This window comes from Cynoglossus semilaevis, chromosome 8, assembly GCF_000523025.1.
Source record: "Cynoglossus semilaevis isolate Cse_v1.0 chromosome 8, Cse_v1.0, whole genome shotgun sequence".
Lineage (NCBI taxonomy): Eukaryota > Metazoa > Chordata > Actinopteri > Pleuronectiformes > Cynoglossidae > Cynoglossus > Cynoglossus semilaevis.
The window spans coordinates 5,260,573-5,280,932 of NC_024314.1; the positions used below are offsets into that span (position 1 = coordinate 5,260,573).

General features: G+C 38.3%; 3 protein-coding genes across 5 annotated transcripts in view; 2 read left to right on the forward strand and 1 right to left on the reverse strand.

Annotated features, from left to right (window-relative positions):
• The window catches only part of kctd5b (potassium channel tetramerization domain containing 5b), a 14,667-nt gene extending 2,649 nt beyond the window's left edge, over nucleotides 1–12,018 (forward strand). The window contains exons 2-6 of one of the 2 annotated variants that reach the window (XM_008314231.3): nucleotides 3,492–3,600; nucleotides 4,101–4,192; nucleotides 4,272–4,367; nucleotides 6,402–6,527; nucleotides 8,017–12,018. In XM_008314231.3, the coding sequence (XP_008312453.2) occupies nucleotides 3,492–3,600; nucleotides 4,101–4,192; nucleotides 4,272–4,367; nucleotides 6,402–6,527; nucleotides 8,017–8,049 (456 nt within the window). In that variant the 3' untranslated portion in view covers nucleotides 8,050–12,018. The remainder of the gene's footprint in view (nucleotides 1–3,491; nucleotides 3,601–4,100; nucleotides 4,193–4,271; nucleotides 4,368–6,401; nucleotides 6,528–8,016) is intronic. The other variant, XM_017034088.2, reaches the window with a different exon arrangement.
• Nucleotides 12,019–12,358: 340 nt separating this feature from the next.
• Nucleotides 12,359–17,155, forward strand: ube2ib (ubiquitin-conjugating enzyme E2Ib). Of its 2 annotated transcripts, none has more exons than XM_008314220.3 (7): nucleotides 12,359–12,876; nucleotides 14,562–14,640; nucleotides 14,735–14,818; nucleotides 15,131–15,203; nucleotides 15,607–15,716; nucleotides 16,012–16,091; nucleotides 16,350–17,155. In XM_008314220.3, the coding sequence occupies exons 2-7, from the start codon at nucleotides 14,575–14,577 to the stop codon at nucleotides 16,411–16,413; spliced, it is 477 nt and encodes a 158-aa protein (XP_008312442.1). In that variant the 5' UTR covers nucleotides 12,359–12,876; nucleotides 14,562–14,574; the 3' UTR covers nucleotides 16,414–17,155. The 2 variants fall into 2 exon arrangements, with proteins under 2 accessions (XP_008312442.1, XP_016889580.1); XM_017034091.2 differs by lacking the exon at nucleotides 12,359–12,876 and adding an exon at nucleotides 12,938–13,318.
• On the reverse strand, nucleotides 16,881–20,354 carry LOC103381729 (interleukin-21 receptor). The gene is made up of 8 exons (XM_025058046.1): nucleotides 20,304–20,354; nucleotides 20,000–20,129; nucleotides 19,577–19,776; nucleotides 19,327–19,478; nucleotides 18,837–19,008; nucleotides 18,685–18,731; nucleotides 18,473–18,640; nucleotides 16,881–18,374 (listed from the first exon to the last, which is right to left on the reverse strand). The coding sequence occupies exons 1-8, from the start codon at nucleotides 20,341–20,343 to the stop codon at nucleotides 17,988–17,990; spliced, it is 1,296 nt and encodes a 431-aa protein (XP_024913814.1). The 5' UTR covers nucleotides 20,344–20,354; the 3' UTR covers nucleotides 16,881–17,987.
• Between the last annotated feature and the right edge of the window lie 6 nt (nucleotides 20,355–20,360).

The window sequence follows — 20,360 nt, forward strand, 5'->3', positions numbered from 1 at the left end:
CGGACCGTGTCGACCCGGGAGACCGTAGACCGTCTGTAGTTCACTGGAGATTATACATAACTAAGGGACATGATGTAAATTACCAGTTTCCTCCACCAGTTTTTACCAGGTGACCTGATTCACTAGTTATTTGGATAAATAAACTGAAGCTATAACTACAGTTATGCATCATTTCAGGTGTCGGAGCATTTTGAGGAACTGTTTTTGTGAAACACCAGGTCATTGAAGAACTCTTGTTTTGGGCAAATGCAGTGTTGTGTTTCCCAGCCAGAGAAATAAGCTGTTCATCTTCCAGTCACGCAGGCTGACGTGCTTTAGCGGGACTCTTGAGGAGAACTGCATTATTCATGGTGTTGACTGGAGCCTGTTTTGTACATTGGGGAGACCAGGGAGATAGTGAAGAAGTACCATCACACCTGAACAGCTTATATTTCTTTTTTTTTACTCAGTGATCCCAGTGCATTGAGAGTAATGTGTTGTGTGAATTTCAACCATACAAATAAAATGGACTTCTCATTTTGAGTATTGTTTTTGAGGTCCCTTAGAGCTTCATTGTTGTTGATGGAGTGCTAAAGTGTAAATGGTTAATTATTGCTGAAAGACCACGAAATAGCATTGCTTTTAACATGTTTAAATTGTTGAGTCACTATGCTTAAAGAATGTACATCAACAGAGATTTCATCCTGCTTTCAAAGCACACATAACAGGACCTCTCAAGTCCAGACCCAGCTTTCTGGCTTTGAGAGTGGCATCAATTTTTCAAACACCCCATCACAAAGGATGCTTGTTTCTCCCACTGAATCTTTTCATATTTATATCCATTTGCTGCATGAACAAGTTCAGCCTGTACCTTTTCTGTGTGTGTGTGTGTGTGTGTAAGGGGGGGGTTGAATGTGGCTGCATTTAATGCTGGATTCAGGTTGTATGTCATGCCTGAGCACTCTGCAGGAGGCAATGTAAATATTTAACTGTGAAATCTTCTACTTCTCTTGCACTGTGCTCAACAGAATTTTTAGTGTCATTAGAAAATTAGGTGGCGCTCCGTCTTTGATTTACAAAAAGAAAACGGTATTTGCAAGTGATTTTTTATTTTCTAGCTGTAAATTTACACTGTTATTGTTTTTCTTAATATTGCACAGTGTAAATCCATAACATCTTTCAGGAATAGCTCCTTATGTCCACAGTTGCTATTTCTCCTCCTGCTGGTAGAAAACTCCAGGATTCACTACTTAACTGCTCCTCATCATGATAGCAGAGCTTTCAGGTGACTTTGGAACACAATCTATTCATTTGTATCCTTGGCAATGGTTCCGTCATTAATTACTCTGCAGAATACACTGCCAATGATGGATGGCTGAACTCAAACTGATATAAAGGTGAAAGGTTCCTCCCATACTTGGTGAAAGGTCAAGCATTTGTTCAAATGACAATGTTAAATATTTTGAAATATAAGTTCTTTTTATATAATACAGCCCTGATGTGGTGTGTGTGTATTATTTAAAAGATGACGGTCTGTTTGCTGCCATTACTGCTTATACTCCAGAGACTCCTAGCTCGCACTCTGCAAGGATCAGACTTCCACTTGGCTAAGTAACAGTGGTCATGTGACTTGGAAGATCTACTGCAAGGTCTTCGAATGCTGTTTCTGCAGGGGCTGGTGCACCAGCTTGGTTTGCAGGAAAGGCTGAGCTGTACATCATTTTTGCATTTATTTTTTTACCCTACTTGGCCTGAGTAAAGGTGAATGCCCACATCTGATTGTGTTGATTGTTTGGTGTATGATCTTTAAATAATGCCGCAAAATTCTGCAGTGGAATATAGCTCTGTTGTACGCCTGTGATTATGGTGAGACAGTTGTTGTTTTTTTTTAATTTTGTTAAATTATGGATTGACTCTTGGTGTGTATGTGTCTGCAGAAGGATTTCATTGATGTGTTTGCAGGGTGGGTGACCATGGTATTTCCTGTGGGAGGATATGTACTCCATGCAAGTGAAAAATGATAACATTAATAGACTACACTTCCTGCTGTTGTGAAGAACGCCCTTCTAATTGACTTTTGTTTACTTAGATTAATAGTTGTCTGGACTTTAAATCCCATCTTTGTTTGACCTTATTTTATGTGAAGATGGTGGACTATTTTTGTGATGCAAAACAACAAACTCCTAAGATCACCTTAAATGAATCAACTTGTTGTTGTGAAAGTAAGAAATTCAAGCCGACTAAATTTTTATTTGAGTAAATATGGAAATACATCTTTTCTAACAGGGTAATCAGACCTGAATAGAGCTCCACTGGGCTCAAGTGAGATATATCTGTCTTGAAAAAGAGGTTAATCAGCTGAGAGAGTTTGGAGATTCATTACTAAGGATAGTGTATTGAGAACATGTCCCATGATTGGATATTTTAATAGATAAGGTGTTGGATCCAATCCTGGACTTGTACTTGATGTACATCCTGCCAAGTTTAAGCCTTAAACATTATGCAAATCCATTGATATGTCTCAATCAATACTTCACCAGTGTTTATCAACTTCTCTGAGTCTGGCACAAATTTTTCATTAGAAAAATCATACAGAGCTCCACCAACAAAAATGTCCTGAAAGGTATATGTAATTAAATACAAATTATCTACTGGTCTCAGTTTACTCACAATTTACTTACTCTGTATCAAACACTGCCCTCTTGTTAAACACAACCCTTAAAACTTTTAGGAAAAAAAGACACAAATAAAAATCTTCGATTGATCTGTTTATAGCCATTTGCTGCCACATTGTGGGAGTACAATTGTTTTGTCACCATCTCATTTAAAAACAAAGACATACTGTATTTTTGTACTAAATTAATTGTAGCTTTCAAACCAATTATATTGAGTCGTATCATTTTCCACAGCACAACTGATTATCCCTCACGACACACAGGTGTGCCACGGCATAGTGGTTGGGAATCACTGCCCCAAATCATCGATATTGAATTCAGTTCATACATAAGTGTTCAAGCTGATGGTTTAGACTCATCTGTGAAGACAAACTAGACTTAACGCCAATCCAAGACAGTGTTTCTCCAGTTCCCCTCGGTGGTACCAAATCTTTTTCTGTTCTGCTCTAATTGTTTTTTCCTCCTCCTTCCCCCGTGAGACAAAGGCCCACTAATCACTGTACTTAGAGAAATAGGGGAATACCCAGTGGTTGTGAAAGAATCAGGATTAAACCCAAGGCCGTGGGGAATAGTGACGTGATATCACACAGCCTGTGTGTGTCTGTGTGTGTGTCTGTGTAAGTGACAATGTACATGTCTTTTCAACCTCTGCTATCAGCACAGGAACAGTTGGAGTTTTGTCCCGCAGATGATTTTTGATTGAAGATGCCTTAACTAATAATACGTGTCATACTCAACCAAAGAAGTACAACTCAACCATTTCAACATCAACATTCCAACATCAACATGAACATCATGCTAAGCTGCTCCCCTCGTGTTCCTCTCTTCTCTTTTTAGGATGAAACTGGTGCCTATCTTATAGATAGAGACCCTACATACTTTGGACCAGTGCTGAACTACTTAAGGCATGGCAAACTGGTGCTCAACAGGGACTTGGCTGAGGAAGGTAAAATACAGTTCTATAAAAAAATCAATCCATTGCAAATGTCATTGAGACCAACAGAAATGGTTGTATTTATTTTAATTTTTAGTATTTGTAAGAAGATGCCAAAAATGACAGCACAGAGTTTTCTAGTGGACAATTTCTACTGCACTAGTAGAGGTTAATAAATAAAGTCATCGTCTAGTACTTTTCTTTAACTGGCTATTACGGGTTGAATGTGTCAACTGCTGAATCGCATGCAACTACATCTAAACGTCTCTCTTTGAGCAGAAATACCTTGGGATCAAACCAGTATTTTGCCATTTGTATTAAAAGCAACATCACCAGAATCACATAATGATTGGCTTATGTTTGATTCGCATATATACATGTTATTTTATTTTGTTTCTGCAAAACATTTGCCCTAAAAAGTCCTACATGTTACTGTTAGCAGATGGGATTTATTTTTAGCAGTACGATTACATGTCTGAAAATCATGACTCATCACTTTGTCACTGTTCAAGGTGTTTTAGAAGAAGCTGAATTTTACAACATCACATCATTAATAAAACTCATCAAAGAGAAGATCAGGGAACGTGACTGCAAAACATCACAGGTATCTGAATTTTTTTTTTCTGTTTTTGACTGTTTCTGTGCAAATGCATGTTTGTCATGTGTTTGTTTTTTACTCTCAGGTTCCAGTGAAACACGTCTATCGGGTCCTGCAGTGCCAGGAGGAAGAGCTGACACAGATGGTGTCCACAATGTCTGACGGCTGGAAGTTTGAACAGGTAAAGTCTCTTCCTGTTTGCTTACATGAGTAGCAGCTACAGGCCTAGTGTCATCTGTGCTCCATTAGCTCCCAAAGTGGCCGCATTCATGCAGGATCTCAAATCCTTCTATTTGGAAATGCCTTAATGGGCAAACCACATACGTGATCTGGGCGTCCCCCCTGTGCTCTGATTGGTTGTTACAGTTTGTCAGTATAGGTTACGGGCGGGCCCACCAGTCAGAGTTTCTGCTGATTGTGTCAAGGGAGGTGAAAGGAGAGGATTCTGCTTTGCCAAACAACAGTGGAGAGGTGTGTCCCACAAATGTCTGTCCACGGGCTGGTCACTGCATGGTCCCCATGTTGTCCAGGAACACATCCTGTTTGTTGTAAATATTACTAGTATACACTGGGCTCCCATTTGAGTTTTTGTTTCTTTGTTCATGTGTTTGTACTGCTTGCTCACCAATGAGTCATGACACTTGATCTTTTTAGTCCTTTTTTAATGTATCCTTCATCTACAGTTTTTAACTTTGTCCTCAACGTTGGACGTGTGGGGGGCCTATGATGTATTGTATCAATACTTGTTCTGAGATAAAATCATGCTTTATTTTCTAAGCATTCATTTTCCGATGATTAAAATGCAGTCAGATGTTGATGGTTTTGCATGGCGTGGCCTGTGTGACAATTGGATGTTGCATACTCAGCTGTGAGTGACGCAGTAGAGACCACAGATACAGTTTCCAGTCTTTTTTTGGGAATATTCATAAATAAGGACAAAACTTTTATAAATAGAAATAAGGCACACTGAGAATCTACGTGACATAGCCACCATCTATAGGACTCCTTCATTATATATTTATACATATGATTAACTGTATATTGTATGTATATATATCTTATAACTTGCCAAAATGAAGCATTATTGTGTGTGTGTGTGCGTGTGTGTGGTAATTGGTTAGAAATCTAAAAAAAACAAAGCTACTGCCTGTTACTCAGTTCTCTATGATCTGTTTTTCTTTTCTGTGTTGACATTGAATGTGAGGGAAGTCACTTAACAACAAGTCTGGAGCAGCAGTGGCTAATGAAGCCGTGCATGTCTGAACATGCACACCTGGGGACTGAGGGTATACTGTACATGTAGCCTGCAGTTTGTACACACTTAAAAAGTCAGCAGCAAGAAGCAGTTATTCAGGCACTATTCCTTTTTTTATGGTTCAAAGGCGTGTTCACAGACAGTTTTGATTATCTGATTTTTTTCTTCTCTGTATTTGTGTCCACCTTTTGTCATCTGATAGGAAGGACATAAACTCTGTTGTTTTCCTTCTATTTATTGAAAGACGAGATCCAGGGTAATCTCAAACCAGTCTTACTTCTTGCTCCTGTATCTGATGTTTGGGTAACACGTTTGTTTGTTGGTCTTATCATTTGTTTAAATTTGGATTTGCCCCAGTTTCTTGTTGAGTTCAGTCTTAGTTTGACACTGGTGATGCACGGCTCACAATAAAACACAGCACAACAGGAGCGCAACATGTGGTTGGATCCTATTCGTTTTGTTCCATATATTCAGTCACGTTCACCAGTACTTGTTAATTTTACTTTAATCCAACCAACACGTTCAGTGACCACTCGTCAAAGTGTGTAGCATTTGATGAATCTACATGTGGTTGGATATTCCTTATTAAATCAATCCTGGTCCAGCATGTGGCAGAACACATGGAAGGCTTCCTTTAAACTTCCTACTACTGTGGTCAAGTGTAAATTTCATTGTAACATGGTAGCATTCTGGTGGATGTGGTTAGGATTCCATCAGTTTTAATTACCATACTAATATTTTTCATAATTACAAAATTAAACTTATTTGTTACATGTTTATTTAAATTCTGTGTTAAAATACTGCAGAAACCTGCGGGCCCTCAGTCACTGACATGTTTCCCCACTTGTCTTCAAATGTCTTTTCATTGCTGGTTTTCCTGCCACAACGGCCCCAGTGTTTCCCACCTCTTCATCAGTCTCAAGCTAATTCTTGCCATGTACTCTGCTCTCATGTCTGCAGCTGGTCAGCATAGGCTCCTCTTACAACTACGGAAACGAAGACCAAGCCGAGTTCCTGTGTGTAGTCTCCAAGGAGCTGCACAATCAGTCGTACGGGACCAACAGTGAGCCCAGTGAGAAGGCTAAGGTAAGAGTGTGAACGTGGAGGGCCCAGGTGTAAACGGAGCCTCGGTAAACACAGATGAATGATGGCCTGGGCCTCGCGTTTTAATATGACTACATTTATGAACACACCACCAGGACTGAAAGCACCTCTGGTTTATTGATGAGAAACCACATTGAAGGAGAACACTGTAAATAAGTAGTACTTCAGTTAGTACTGGACTGCTTGTACCAGTGAAGGAGGCAAGGAGGGAGGGAGAGGGAGAGAGAGGGAGAGAGATAGACAGACAGAGGCCAATAAAATGTCCGTAAGCGCACCAAGCCTTTTCATAAGGATTTCATGTTTGAATGTTCATATAAAGACATCCAATAATGTGTACATAACTTCACATTCTGTCCAGGGTTAGTAATTGGACCTTACATTTTTTAGTTTACTCTTAAGGAAAGTGAACTCCTTGTCATTGTGACACAGCTCACCACTGCACACAACCAGATGTGACCTCTGTTTTTAACCCATCACCAAAGTGAACAGTGGGCAGCTTTAAGCTCTTTAAGTGCCATGATCAGAGCACCTCAGTGGTAACTTAGCAGCTAGTGAACTCGAACCTGTAGCCTTCCAGACTCAAGTCTGCTTTCTTAACCACTAATCCACCACTTAACGTATGAACTAAAGGACAACATGCAGGTTTCTATCACTGGGTAATTAACTGTTAAGGTTGTAATATTGAATGTTTTCATGTTTCTCTGTTTCCTCCACTCTCTGTGTCCATATGTGATTCCCTTCTAAACATGTCCCATTGGCTCCTTCTCCTCCTCCTTCTCCTCTACTTCATTGAACTCCTTCATTCATTTCTGTCATTGTCTCACACTGCCTCTCTTGTCTTCTTCTGTGCCGTCTGCATGCTGCATGTTGCTCAGAGCGAGGACGAAGGGACGGATTATGAAATGAATGACTATGATGATTATGGTAGAGCACTTGTGACTCACTGGTGAGCGCTAAACTGCTCGTAGTGCCTCCACATCTCTAGAGTTGCTCCTCCTCCTCCTCTTCCTCCTCTTCCATCCTGTACCTCCTCCATGCTTTTTACTACTGCTGAAATCAGATCTGTAGCTGAAGAAGATGCTTTTTCCTCAGAGAAGTTCCTGTTATATCCAAAACATTTCTAGATCACAAGTAAACAACTGATGTTATTTTGTTTCATGCTAAATCATCAGGTGCCATTTCTCTGACCTTCATTCATGACACAAAAAATAAAGGGTGCAGTGTGACTCCCACTTCTTCTCTCTCACTTCTGGCATTGTGAAATAACTGCCTTTGCAAAAAAAATGACATCTGTTACACCTGCTTTTTGTGGCATTTTATATGCAATGAGTGTGTTCAATTTTATGAGTACAGTAATAATCAGCATTGATTCAAACTACAGCCCCCTCACATTGGAGATAAAATAGCATAGAGTTGAGCAAAAATCTAATTTTCTTTCTTTTTTTAAATTTCCTCCCTCCCTTTGTCTCAGCAGATTCTTCAGGAACGGGGTTCCCGGATGTGAAGACGACGTAGTATTATGAGCTCCAGGTGTTATGATGTAAAAACATATCATCTTTGCGGAAGAACGTTTGGCACAACTGAGATTTAACCGGCGGTGGGGGTGGGGCCTGTACATTTACTTTGTTTCCCCTCCATCTTTGTTTTTGTTTCCTGTCTTTTTTGTTTTGTGTCCTGACTGACAATTTGTGCCTGTTCACTTAAACTGGACCTTTATGGATTAATTAGCAGGCAGTTATTGTCATTTTGTTTTTCTTATTGAAACTAAGGAACTGCAGTCTACAGACATTTTATGCTATAAACTATGGCCGTTGTTCAAGGCCAACGATTCACTCAGGGTGATCTGTTGAAATCGTTATCGCTCCAACTCAGTGGTTTAGTCAGGAGTCAGAGTCAGTTTGTAAGTCAGAAATTTCAAGTCAGAAATCTTTCTGTGAAGATTGTAAGAAGGGAAATTTGCATTTTTAATGCATGTTAAAGAGTAGGATTATTAAATGTAAAATTCACCCCCATAACCCCTTTTTATTTTCTTTCTGATCATATTTCAAGCCATTCACAAGATTTGTGATCATGAGGATCCCAACTACATGTGTTGTCAGAAAGTGACTTTTAACCTTGACGTAACATTTACATTTCTTTTTTGGTTTAAGAAAAAGGATTGGATTATTTATTGGTAGGTTTTTTTTTGTATGAGCTTTTTTTAAAAAAAGCCTGAATGGTGAAAAGCCCAACATTCAGAAGAATAAATAAGCTTTATATTCATATTGCAAGACATTTGACTTACTGTCTAGTCGAAGCTAGTAGTTGTATTGCTGCTGTAATTGACAGTGCTGTGAGTAGAAACCATACATAAGAAGTGGACTGGATTGGTTGCACAACTTTGGAGCCAACTTTAAGCTCCTCCAAGTTTCCCGCAGAAACGGAACAAGATTTTGCTGATTACACCCTTCAACATGATCACTAGCTTCTTTTTTTAATAAAGTAAAAGTCCATGCTATTGACACTGTAGTGCCATCTCCAGCTGGAGAGTCAGTCATATGCAGTGTCCCCCCTCTCCCCCCGTTCAGTTGTTTTTTTTTTTTTTTTCATTTTTCCTCTAAATGGGATCTGGATTTGTAAAACCAGGGGAAAGGAAGTTAGTTCCAAAAGCGGCTAAGACATCCATTTTATATAAAACATTTAAGGCCATGTCAGCGTTTAAATGTTGACTTTTCAGGAGCTCCATTCACTTCTGTTATTATTAGGTTGAGCGTTATTTTTTAGGCTTTAACAGAACTATTCGTTAAATGACTTCTTTGGTTAAAACAAGTCAAATGTATTTGTTTAAAATGATAACCTTGTGCGATACAAACAAGTTTAAGCTGTCAGACTTCCTCTGACTGATCAGTGAGAGACCTCATGTTCATAAATCTACAGCTAATTGCCAATGTCATCAACGGTATTTCACAAATGTTTCTTTTGTGTTGATTCATATTTTTTTAACATCTGTCCATCAAAGTTTTCTTGTTCACTGTCTAGAAAAAAAAACCATCCAGGACTGAAGTGACTTTGCGATTTGTTTTTCTCTCCATTTTTTTCTCTTATGGATTTATTTTGTTGTTGTGTTAAAGTAGTTGCTGTGTTTGAGATTTAGGGACGGGAACTGTTTGAAGGCTGTGGTGAAGGACTTTCTTTTCATATCCAGATGATTTTTTTTTCTTTGTTTTGCTGTATATAATCCAAATTCATTATTAATATTTAACTCTGAAAGAAAGAAAACTGCACGTTTTGTACACTGTATAGAAACGCAACTTTTGAAGTGAGAGTTGTTTATACTGGATCTTTAAACATCAACCTTGATAATGTTAAGCTCTGTTTTTTGCAATGTTTGTACAGTACTATATGTATATTTACACATTAGGTTTAAAAAACAACAACAACAAAAACAGCTTTTGCTGACTCTTGATACCTTCCCTGAGAACGTACAGTACCTGGAACTTGTTTTGATAACCAATAACAAAGCTACACCTGGCTGGCTATGAAGTTGACTGTTACATTTAAGAAAACAAATATGTTTTTTCCTGCATTGTATAAGAACGGTGGAAGCATTTGGAACATTTGTGTAGATTTGGTACACAGCATTGCATGCACTACAGTGGGAAGTAGACACTGTGCACATTGCTTACAGCCTACAGGCTTGTTGTTGTACTTGTAAATACAGCATTTTAGAACTTTTTTTTTTTTCTAAAAAAAAATAGAAACTTGTTTTCAGGTTTTATGTGTACTTTTTGATAGGTTGAATATTCCATTCACTAATAATCTTTTGGTGTTGCCTTTTTTCCTCCCCAAGACCAATTCCATTGTCTTATGTGTGTTGCACACATTGATCTTCAGTGTCAGGGATAAGTAACTTTTTTAATGCTGGCGTTCTTTGTACAGACACGCACACAAACCTACAACAAACCAACTTACTCGTACACTTGACTAAAAAACTTTTATATAATTTGAGGAAACAAGTGTTGATGCATGTTTTTGATATAGAGCACATAAGGGCTTTCAAAGTGCAAAATAAAAAAAGAGTAAATCAAAATAGACTGATTCCTGCCAGAGATAGGCAATGTTTACATTTGCTCAAGAGTTCTGAAGCCTTCCAGTCTCTACACTCCTCTTGCACTCCTTCACACACATTAATGTTCATGTGCAAAGTCTGAGGCCACCTTTTGATCTGTCATTTTGATGAAGGTTATTAACTAGCTGTTTATTTTTAGTCCTGTTCTTGAGATGCAACAAAAATGTAGAAAATGCTAAAAACCTGAAATAAGAAAAATAAATAAACTCAAAAACTGTTCTCTTTGACATTTAAATTAGAATTTAATACATTGACTTGTTCTGTAATTTTCCTTTTTTTTAAGTTGCAATACTACCACGTAATAGTGCTATTTTGCAGAATGGGCATTTCCTTGATTCCATGATTCTTTGGCTTATTTTTAATTAAATTGCTGCATACATTCAAGTCATGTTCTATTTAATAGACCAATAGAATATCTTGAAAAGAGGGTAGCCTGATTATTTTGATAGTTAAAATTTAAAAAAGTTGTTTATTTGACATTGTAGTCAATATATAGAAAGATTATCTTAAGATATTTCTCTTTTGCATTAATTTTATTATACATATGCTTTACAATATCCTGCCTGTACTTCAGCTGAGAAAGTAGATGGTCTTCTGCATATTAAGCTTCTTAATAGCATAGACAAACTTGGCATCATACTAATAAAGTTGAACCAGGGCTTCAAAAATCCAGTTTTTAATGTCATCTGTTTTATGGATTTTAGAATGAGTCTAAGAAGGAAAAGTACTTTTTTTAAAAAACAAAACGGAATCTAATAGTGGCCTGAGACTTACCACAGTACTGCCTGACAGGGTCACCTAGAGTAATACTACCCCATCCTGTATATATACTAATACTTGGCTTGTGCTTGAGCGTGTTAGACAATCTTGCTTTTCACCCTCTCTTATTACAAACATACTAACTTTAAGATGTGTTGAATCTAACTTTTTTTTGTTAAGCACGTTAGCAAAGTATAAGTGCTGTTGCATTGTCTTAGTTGTGACCTAATTCAATATGTTTTCACCTGTCGTTTAGGCCACATCACCTTTAACAATGTTCATAAACGTGGTCCAGACAAGATCATTTCACAGAATGCATTCATTCATTCAACTCTGCAACTCCTAGCACTTTTAAGTGCCCCGTTGCTTTATTGCATTCTACTTATTAGCCCCACAACACTGTATTGCATGGTTGACTATGATCAGACGTGTAATGATTGTTTCATTTTCCTCCCCTCAGTCTAACAGTTATATCCAGTAATAAGGTCTTCGTATCACTACACAGATCACTTCTATACGATCTTATGCAATGTTTTAAGACAATGTAAAATGTTAAGGGATAGATTTATATGGTCTTTAAATGAGGTAACAATAAAAATTTCACCCAAGTCCGTGTTTGTGTATTTCTTTCCTAAAGTAAATAAAGTACTTTAATAATAGTTCATCCTTAGACATCTCACGTTCATATTGCGACCTCATGCGGCAGTTTAATAGATCTCCCTGCATCTGTATAGTTGTCCTTTAAAATGCCTGATCAAAAATTGACTTTTTTCTTTGTTAAAAGTGTATTTTTTAACCTTAAAACAAAAGAAAAAACTTGTTTCTAATGTCTATGTCACATCCGATGCATTGGGTTGTAATAAGCCATATTCCTTTGGTGTTGTTTGAAAGGGGTGTTTCGAATTGACACGGAAAGTCGTTTGGGTTAACGGCTTTGAAATAAGACAAAGAGCGTTTAGAGGCAAGATGTAAATCTGCCCATGTCCTTAATTTAAACCCAGGTTTGCTTGCCAAATGCAATATTCTAGTTCCTTTTTTATAAACATTAAACAACAAGAATTTAAAAGATCAATACACTGTGCTTTAGCATAATATCTCAGCCAGACAAGTCATTTTGTGACAAAAAACATTGACCTGTTGAATACGGAGCAGCTTAATGAGCTTCGTTCCTTCTACTACTAAACTAATTATGAAGTTAACAGAAAATCAACAGAAAAAAATATTTAAGCTTAATTTCGAGAGTTACACGCAACACTATTCTAATGCGCGAAGTACTCTGCCGCTAGCCGCACTTAAGCGAAGACGGAAGTGAATGGCGGATAACTCTCTCTTCGTTGTCGCTGTGTCTAGCTTTAGTCGGAGCGGTTGGTTTTTCAGGAGGGAAACTTTACAAGCTTTACCGGGATTTGAGCTCGATTAATTCATTTCACTTAATTACCAGATCAAGTGCAACCATACTGAAAGGTAGGGATGCGTGGTGACTGCAGCTTTTACAAAATAATTCACGTATATTGTCATATTTTCCCCTCTTTGGTTTGCGCCATTTTCGCTAGTTTGGTAATGCACAAATGTGCGCCTTTGAGCTCTGGCGTTCTTTGTCTCCGCTCATTAACGGTTTGCGCTGAGCGTTATTATCCTACATACTTTCACACCCTCGTTTGCTGCCTAGTCAGTGACGTTATTTAGTGTCGGAAAAAAGCCGTACTATAGGCGTTTCTATGTTGAAAAAGCCAATTTCGAGTCGAGTGCATTTGCGCATTTTTGTGCTGCACCAGGCCGTGTCAGACGCTAACTGCGCCAGCGCCTGTCGAGATGTAGCTCCATTCTGGCGCACATGAGTTAGCACAGGAAGCTAACCGGCTAAGCAGATCCTAGCGTTTATGCTGAAGTTTGCGGACGTTTGACAGTGAGTACAAGCAAAACTGAAACGAAAGAGTCGCTAACGCAATTTGTTCCTGGTTTATTTTACTTTGAAAACATAAGGAGAGTACGTGTAGTAAAATAGGATTTTTCTTCTCGATATGATTCGCCGCTTGCTAACTTGACTAGCCCCGCTAAAGGTCTAGGCTTAAATTTACCTTTAAAATGTTATACATGAGCGTGACGAGTATAATGTAATTTTAAAGATCGGTTGGACCAACACTGGTGTAAAAATGCAAACAGAAAGCTTATAGTTGTTGTTCGCAGCGCTTGATGTGTTACTTCTGTCATTGTTGTTGGAACTGTTGTTAGACCAAAGTAAAGTTACAGACACATTAACACACGATCTTAGCCTGATCCCCAAATTAGGTCGTAAGTCATTTTCACTTTCGGTTTGTGTATGTTTAAAATTCAGTATTATCTATTTTTAAACTGCAAAACAGACAAAACCTACAAAAGTGAATTTTTTTTTGGTCATATTTTAAAAATATGTGGTGTGGTTAAAGAGGAGGAAAACATACTTTATACTTAAGTGATTGCTCAACTTAAATTGTTTTACATCATATATTTGTACCTGCCATACACACTGAAATTATGTGGTTGTTACTGGGTTATGTCTTTAGACTTTTTGTAATTGTTTGGTGAGCTAAGAATACAAAATGTAATTTACAGTGAGGGAACTCTTAGAGAAATGTTTGTAATAGTGATGAACTGTCATAGTAAACAATTAATGGGCTATTTCACAAGCCCACCATGTACATTGTAGTACTGCTTGCACATTTAGCAGCAGTTTCTGTTCCCAGGGTTTCCCTTGATTTCCTTTTTGTCCTTTAACTATGTCAATGATAACTGATTTTTATTTACAGTGACTAACATTATGTAAGCCATGACCCAACATCATGGTCTGTAAAGCCTTTGACACCGTATCCTCTTAAACACAACCTTATTGACTTTTATATTAAGTATCTTACTTATGTGTCATTTTAGTTATCTTTTCAGAGCGTTGCATAGATTCAACAGGACATGATTAGTCATTAAAACTACACTATTATCTGCCTATCCATGTAAAGGTTGCATTAATATGGTTTAAGGTTTTCGGGAAAAACATGTTACAACGTGTGAAAACACTTGTAGAAAAACAGTCTATGTTTAATTAGTTACATTATCTTCTTTTATTTACAAATAACTTGGTTGACCTCTCATTGACTTGGCGCTCTTCTTTCTCACAGGAGTACACAAATCATGTCGGGAATTGCATTGAGCCGGCTTGCTCAGGAGCGCAAGGCATGGCGGAAGGACCATCCTTTTGTACGTTTTAATTTTTTTTAAAGAAGTGTCCAGTCTGCCTGCGGTCAGTCCACCTGTTGCCCATTTGTTTACACTCTGATATTTGTTTTCTCAGGGATTTGTTGCCGTACCAACAAAAAATCCAGATGGGACTATGAATCTCATGAATTGGGAATGTGCTATTCCTGGCAAGAAGGGGGTAAAGTGTTTCATTCTGTTTGCCCAGGGAAAATGTTTGTAGATTAACGATTTCATAACGTTGTTCTATGACAAAACTGTCACAAATAGAGAGGTGTCTTTTTGTGTTTCTTGTTTTCTCAAATGAACTCATTAAAAGATATTTCAGTTTAGTCTTAGAAGAACCAGTGTAAAAGCTACATTTATTGTTATTAACAGACTGAAATGTATCCTTTAGAATGAGTAGAAGTGAAAGAAGTTCATTCTTGTGAAAATTGTGATTTGATACGATGCTTTGTGAGGCGGCTGATCTTGTGATTGTGTGGCTTTTCAGACTCCGTGGGAAGGAGGTCTGTTCAAACTGCGCATGTTGTTCAAGGACGACTATCCCTCTTCACCTCCAAAGTGTAAGTTACAGTGTCTCCAACTTTCTGAGGCAATGAAAGTGTGACATTGTGGCTGTTTTTTGCAGCTTAAAAAAATCCTGTCTTATTTATTCCAAACTTTATTTCATAATCCACTTCATCTACCTGTGTCCTAAAGGGGTGAAAAGTAACATTCTCTCACCATCAGTGACTGGAAATGTAACTCTATCAGAACTGGAGGTCCATCTTATCTCTGCCCGTCTGTCAACTCTGACATCTCATCACTCTGTATCAGATACAGCTGCAGCTCAATGCAAATAAAAAAAAAAATCCAAAAGCTGTCAGAATCACCTTGAAAGGAGTCTGTGGTTGATTTACATGGTCTGGATTAAACTGAAATGTTAAAACAGCATATTATAAAAAGAACTCTTTAATGTGTTTTCAGGTAAATTTGAGCCTCCACTCTTCCACCCAAATGTGTATCCATCAGGCACCGTATGCCTATCTATTCTAGAGGAGGACAAGGACTGGAGACCGGCCATTACAATAAAGCAGGTTTGTTTGTCAGTTTTATGGTTTTATGTTTCATTCATGGAATGTAAGTTTTATTTATTATTTAATTTATTGAGTTAATTTAAACCAAACTGCATCTGACGTTAGTAATGAGTCTAATGAAATATTTTTATTAGAAAAGTTCCTGTGTAACTTGTTAGTTTTGACTCCACATCAGTTATTTCAGTTTTCATGCAACTGACCTTTTATACCAGATCCACAAACAATAACAAAGTACTGATGGTTAAATCATTCATTAACAGCTCTTGTCCTTTTATCTGTTTCATTCATCCTGCAGATCCTATTAGGTATCCAGGAACTCTTAAACGAGCCAAATATCCAGGATCCAGCCCAAGCAGAGGCCTACACAATCTACTGGTGAGTGTCAGCGGTTATACTGGAAAATTACGCCAATCCTAATAGGTTAAGATTTGGTGAAAAGGGTTTTTCAGAGTTTGTTCAGGGAAAAGAAAAAAAACAAGGGTGAGAGTGAATAATCACCTGTTTCTTTTCCTGTGCAAAAACTGGGTCTGGTTTGAATAGGGGAAAAAATACTTTCTTTACTAAAAGTGCACAATCAAAAAACCACGGTGAAATGACTTTCAAATTGTTTTTTTGTTTTTTGCCTGTTTGCAGCCAAAACAGAGTAGAATATGAAAAAAGAGTTCGAGCACAGGCCAAAAAATTCTCCCCCTCGTAAGGGTGACGACTTTGCTCCGCTGCAGCAGAAGGAATGGGTTTAACAAGAATCACCTCCCCTCTCAGTCTCTCGATGAATGTGCTCCTCTCACACCGGACTTGCTTAAAGACTCCTATTTAAACTCCACACATTCTGTGCCATCCGCTCTCTTCTGACCTTCAACCTTCATTTTTTTTCTGTTTTCCATGCTAATTTGCCGGTTGGCTCATAACTGCTGGGAGGGGACGGGTGCTCCGACACCCCGGTCATTTCTTTTTAAACGTTTATTGTCTTATGTGGTGCGAAGGACACAGCTCGGTACCAGTTTCATTAACGTAAGCTGGCTGTCATCAGTGTTCATGGAAGAAAACGTCTTTACTTTGCTCCTTCACAGGGTCTATTCTTTGGTCCCTCCCTCTCTTCCTTCCCCCGCCCCAACTTTTGTTTTCCATGGTTTATGTAAACCTTAGCTTAATTCATTGTCAGTATTTGGACTGCTGTATAATGAATGGCACTTTTATACTGTCGTATCTCACTAGTGTCTCTAGATGGCTCTCTGTCTAATTCTCTCTCCCAGGTTTTCTATTCAGCATGCTGTAATATATGATAGATTCTGCTGCCTTGGCTGTCTTTTTGTTATTCAGAGTGTTTGCTATGAAATAAATAAAACATGGCCACAATGACTGAGGCAGGTAGGCTTACTTCTGTATCAGACTCTAAGGTTATACGGTGCTTTGTTCATGTATGTGTTGGCGTAAATAAACTTTCTACAAAAGGTTTGCCGTTTCTTATACACACCGGTGCAACAGACAGCAGGATGACCCCTTTTTGCCCTCTTACCCCCACCCTAGATTAATTAACTGTGATCTCAGGCTTGTAGTTGATGACTTGTTACAAATATACTGATAAAGTTACAAGTATTAAGGTAATGTGTACGTGCTGCAAAAAATCAGATTAAAACAGTGGATATAAAATACTCTGGTTTCTACATTTACTTACAGAAAACAACATGAATGGCAACAATGAACTCTCATTACTAGGTAAACTTAGTACACATCTAGAAAACACTATTAAAGCCAAAGTTTAATTCAAAATATGTTATCAGTGCTTTATATTTGTACAGATATATACACAGCAAAATCTGTCCTCTGTGTTTTCCTTAAGTCTAAGTATCCGTCTTTGTCTTCTGGCAACAGCCATACATTGAGTCTCCAGTTGTGTTCTCTGTAGTACACGATCTACAAAGGTTGTGGCCATTGATGGGCCGCAAACTCGAGGACTATGCTGATGAAGTGTCAGATTTTAAACTCTACATGCAATCAATGCGTCTATTATACTTGCATATCGTCAAGGACAGGATTTCAACACTAAAATGTGACTTAAAAATGCTTTTCCCTCGTAATGGTCGTTGCCAGTAATTTTCCAGCGTTTTGGGCACAGTTTTTACACACAAACAATGGATTTAACTCTTTGGTCTCTAAAGTTACAATTTTTTTTGTAGTCTTTAAGGCTGATCTGTGACCAGACCTCATTATACTGCTGTGACACATTTTGACATCACTACAGTGTCAGTAAAACTGAAATTTGAATTCGTCTCAGCATGAATTTATCGATATGACATGGTCTGCTGTGAAGGTATTCAGGATGCAGTACTCATTACGGTACCAGGGGGAGCCCTTCTCCAGGGATATGTCACTGTATTGCCAGTAGCCTTCCTTAAGTGGACTCCCAGGCTCTGAGTTCAGAGTCCGATCCTCCGTAGCTGACAGTGGATTCATGATGTTCACTGCACAGGGCAGGCCCAGGACAGAAGACTCACAGGATGAGACGGGTATGTTACAATAGGCTCTGCCGTCCAGCATCTGGTGGTCAACCTGGGGCTCACAGACTTCATGCGGGAGATCCAAACACTTGATCAGGGAGTCGATATGGGCTGAAGTCTCGACTGTCAGCATCTCAGTGTTTTCATGTGTCACCCAGCTCTGCAGAAGTAATATAGGATTATAACAATTAGAAATGTAGATATATGCATATATTTAATTTTTTTAGCTGAGATGTACCATTTTCCAAGTTATCTAACCTTAAAGTCTCCTTGGCAGTCGCCGTAGAGTACGTGGAAATAAGGCTCTGGTGTTGGGATGAAGACTCGTTTCCTCCACATGTTGGTGTTGAGAATATTTACATTATAAATACAATAACTAACTTCAAACCCTACACAGGGAAATACAGAAAGTGTGTTCCTTACTTTCTAACAGCAACACAAACCAAGATGAGGATAAACAGCAACGTTACAAAGGGAATCAGAGACTTCTGGAGTAGTTCAGGTATGAGAAGTAGATCTGTGGATGAGAAAAGAACGTGTTGTTAAAGGACAAAGTTGCTGTTTTGACAGGTTCTCTTTCAAAATGTGATTGTCCTGTACACTGAACACTACACTGACTCGCCTGTTGTGACTGAGTCTGTCTTCCAGTGAACCAGTGGAGACCAGTCACTCCATTCTCCCTCAGAAATGATGTTAGGACTGGAGCGTACTCTGGCTGTGTACTTTGTCACGGGCACCAATTTCTCATCGTCCACTGAGAAATGCTGATTGTTTGTATAAATGTGTAATGTCACCTGAAAGAAAAAACACAATTACTGTAGCATCATAGATGGCTTAGATGTATATTCCTTTTTGCCAGTCGACAAGTTATTTTTACATCAGACCCCAGGACAACTTGTTTTTTTTACTTTGCACAATAACGTTTTACTGAAAAAAACACACAAGTTGTATGGAATTAACTGCTTTTTTTAATTAACTGCTTAATATTTACCTTAATATTTACACGCTAATAGCATTGAAATTAGAACACCTTACAATTTTGTATTTTGTGTAGGCTAATAGCATTGAAATTAGAACACCTTAGATATTGTGTACATCAGTAGTACATCTACCTTGTCATCGTGATGTTGGCGTTCACTTTTGATTATTTGAAGCTGATACTTGAAAATGTAATTTCCATGTTTCTCATAAGTGCTTTTCCAGGTGAAGTGATGCTGTGTTGAGTTGTGGTTGACTGTGAGGCAACACGGTGCATTGGGTTTAACTGAGGAGATGGAAAATATGCAGGATTAAGTTTCATTATTTTTAAACGGTTGTTTTTTAGTTTTCATCCCCAGGACAAGGTCCTGATTGGCTCCTTACTGTTCTTGGAAGGTTTGTAGTTGTCCTCCAGTACATGACAGACAGCAGGTCCATCAGTTTGGTTGTGACAGAGCGAAATTTTATAAGTGTCCAAGTCCATGAAGACTTCTGGGTAATCGTCCTCGGGTATTTGAGCAGATGTGTCAACGGTACAAAAATAATCTTTATGCCCGTTTCTCAGCAAACACACGAACTGCTTTCTGCACAGAGAGAAGCGGTTCTTAATTGAAAACCACTGAGAGTGTGGTCAGATGTTAGTGACAACAGATTTGTCATTTTTTACTCATTTTTCTGGATAATGTTAACCTGTTTTTTAGTTGTTCATCTCTATTCCTTTTCATTAATTTTATATTTTAGTTGTTCCCGGAACACTAACTATGACGTACAGTAGATGTGAGTGTTGGACTAAAGAACCGTACTTACTCTTCCACCTTCTCCCTGAGAGTCAGCCAGTATGAGCTGTTGCTGCTGGAGTTGAGTGCTGATGCTGCCTTGCTCAATGTGCAGTTGATGGTGTACAGGTAATCACTGACACAGTGGAGGCTGGGAAGATCTGCAACATTAGTGAGGACAGTCACAAGTCAGATCCACCTAAAGTCATCTCTACAACGTATTAAAGTTTCTAATAAAAATGTCACGCCAGCATTTGGGGATCTTTCAAGTTTTTAACCATCCATATTTGTTGAGCAGAGACACCAGTCTTTCAGTTAGTTAAATGATACATTACCTGAAGGATTTCCATGCAGACAGATGATGTTGGCAGACATGAGCAGAAGCACATTCA

Bases quoted from the DNA above. Each gene is read 5' to 3' on its own strand.
- ube2ib (XM_008314220.3), top strand. From the start codon at position 14,575: ATGTCGGGAATTGCATTGAGCCGGCTTGCTCAGGAGCGCAAGGCATGG. The intron at 15,204-15,606 runs GTAAGTTACAGT...ATGTGTTTTCAG, and splicing joins TCCCTCTTCACCTCCAAAGT to GTAAATTTGAGCCTCCACTC. The intron at 16,092-16,349 runs GTGAGTGTCAGC...GCCTGTTTGCAG, and splicing joins GAGGCCTACACAATCTACTG to CCAAAACAGAGTAGAATATG.
- LOC103381729 (XM_025058046.1), bottom strand. From the start codon at position 20,343: ATGTCTGCCAACATCATCTGTCTGCATGGAAATCCTTCAG. The intron at 19,009-19,326 runs GTAGATGTACTA...TTTTTCTTTCAG, and splicing joins GCCAACATCACGATGACAAG to GTGACATTACACATTTATAC. The intron at 18,732-18,836 runs GCGAGTCAGTGT...TCTCATCCACAG, and splicing joins GACAGACTCAGTCACAACAG to ATCTACTTCTCATACCTGAA.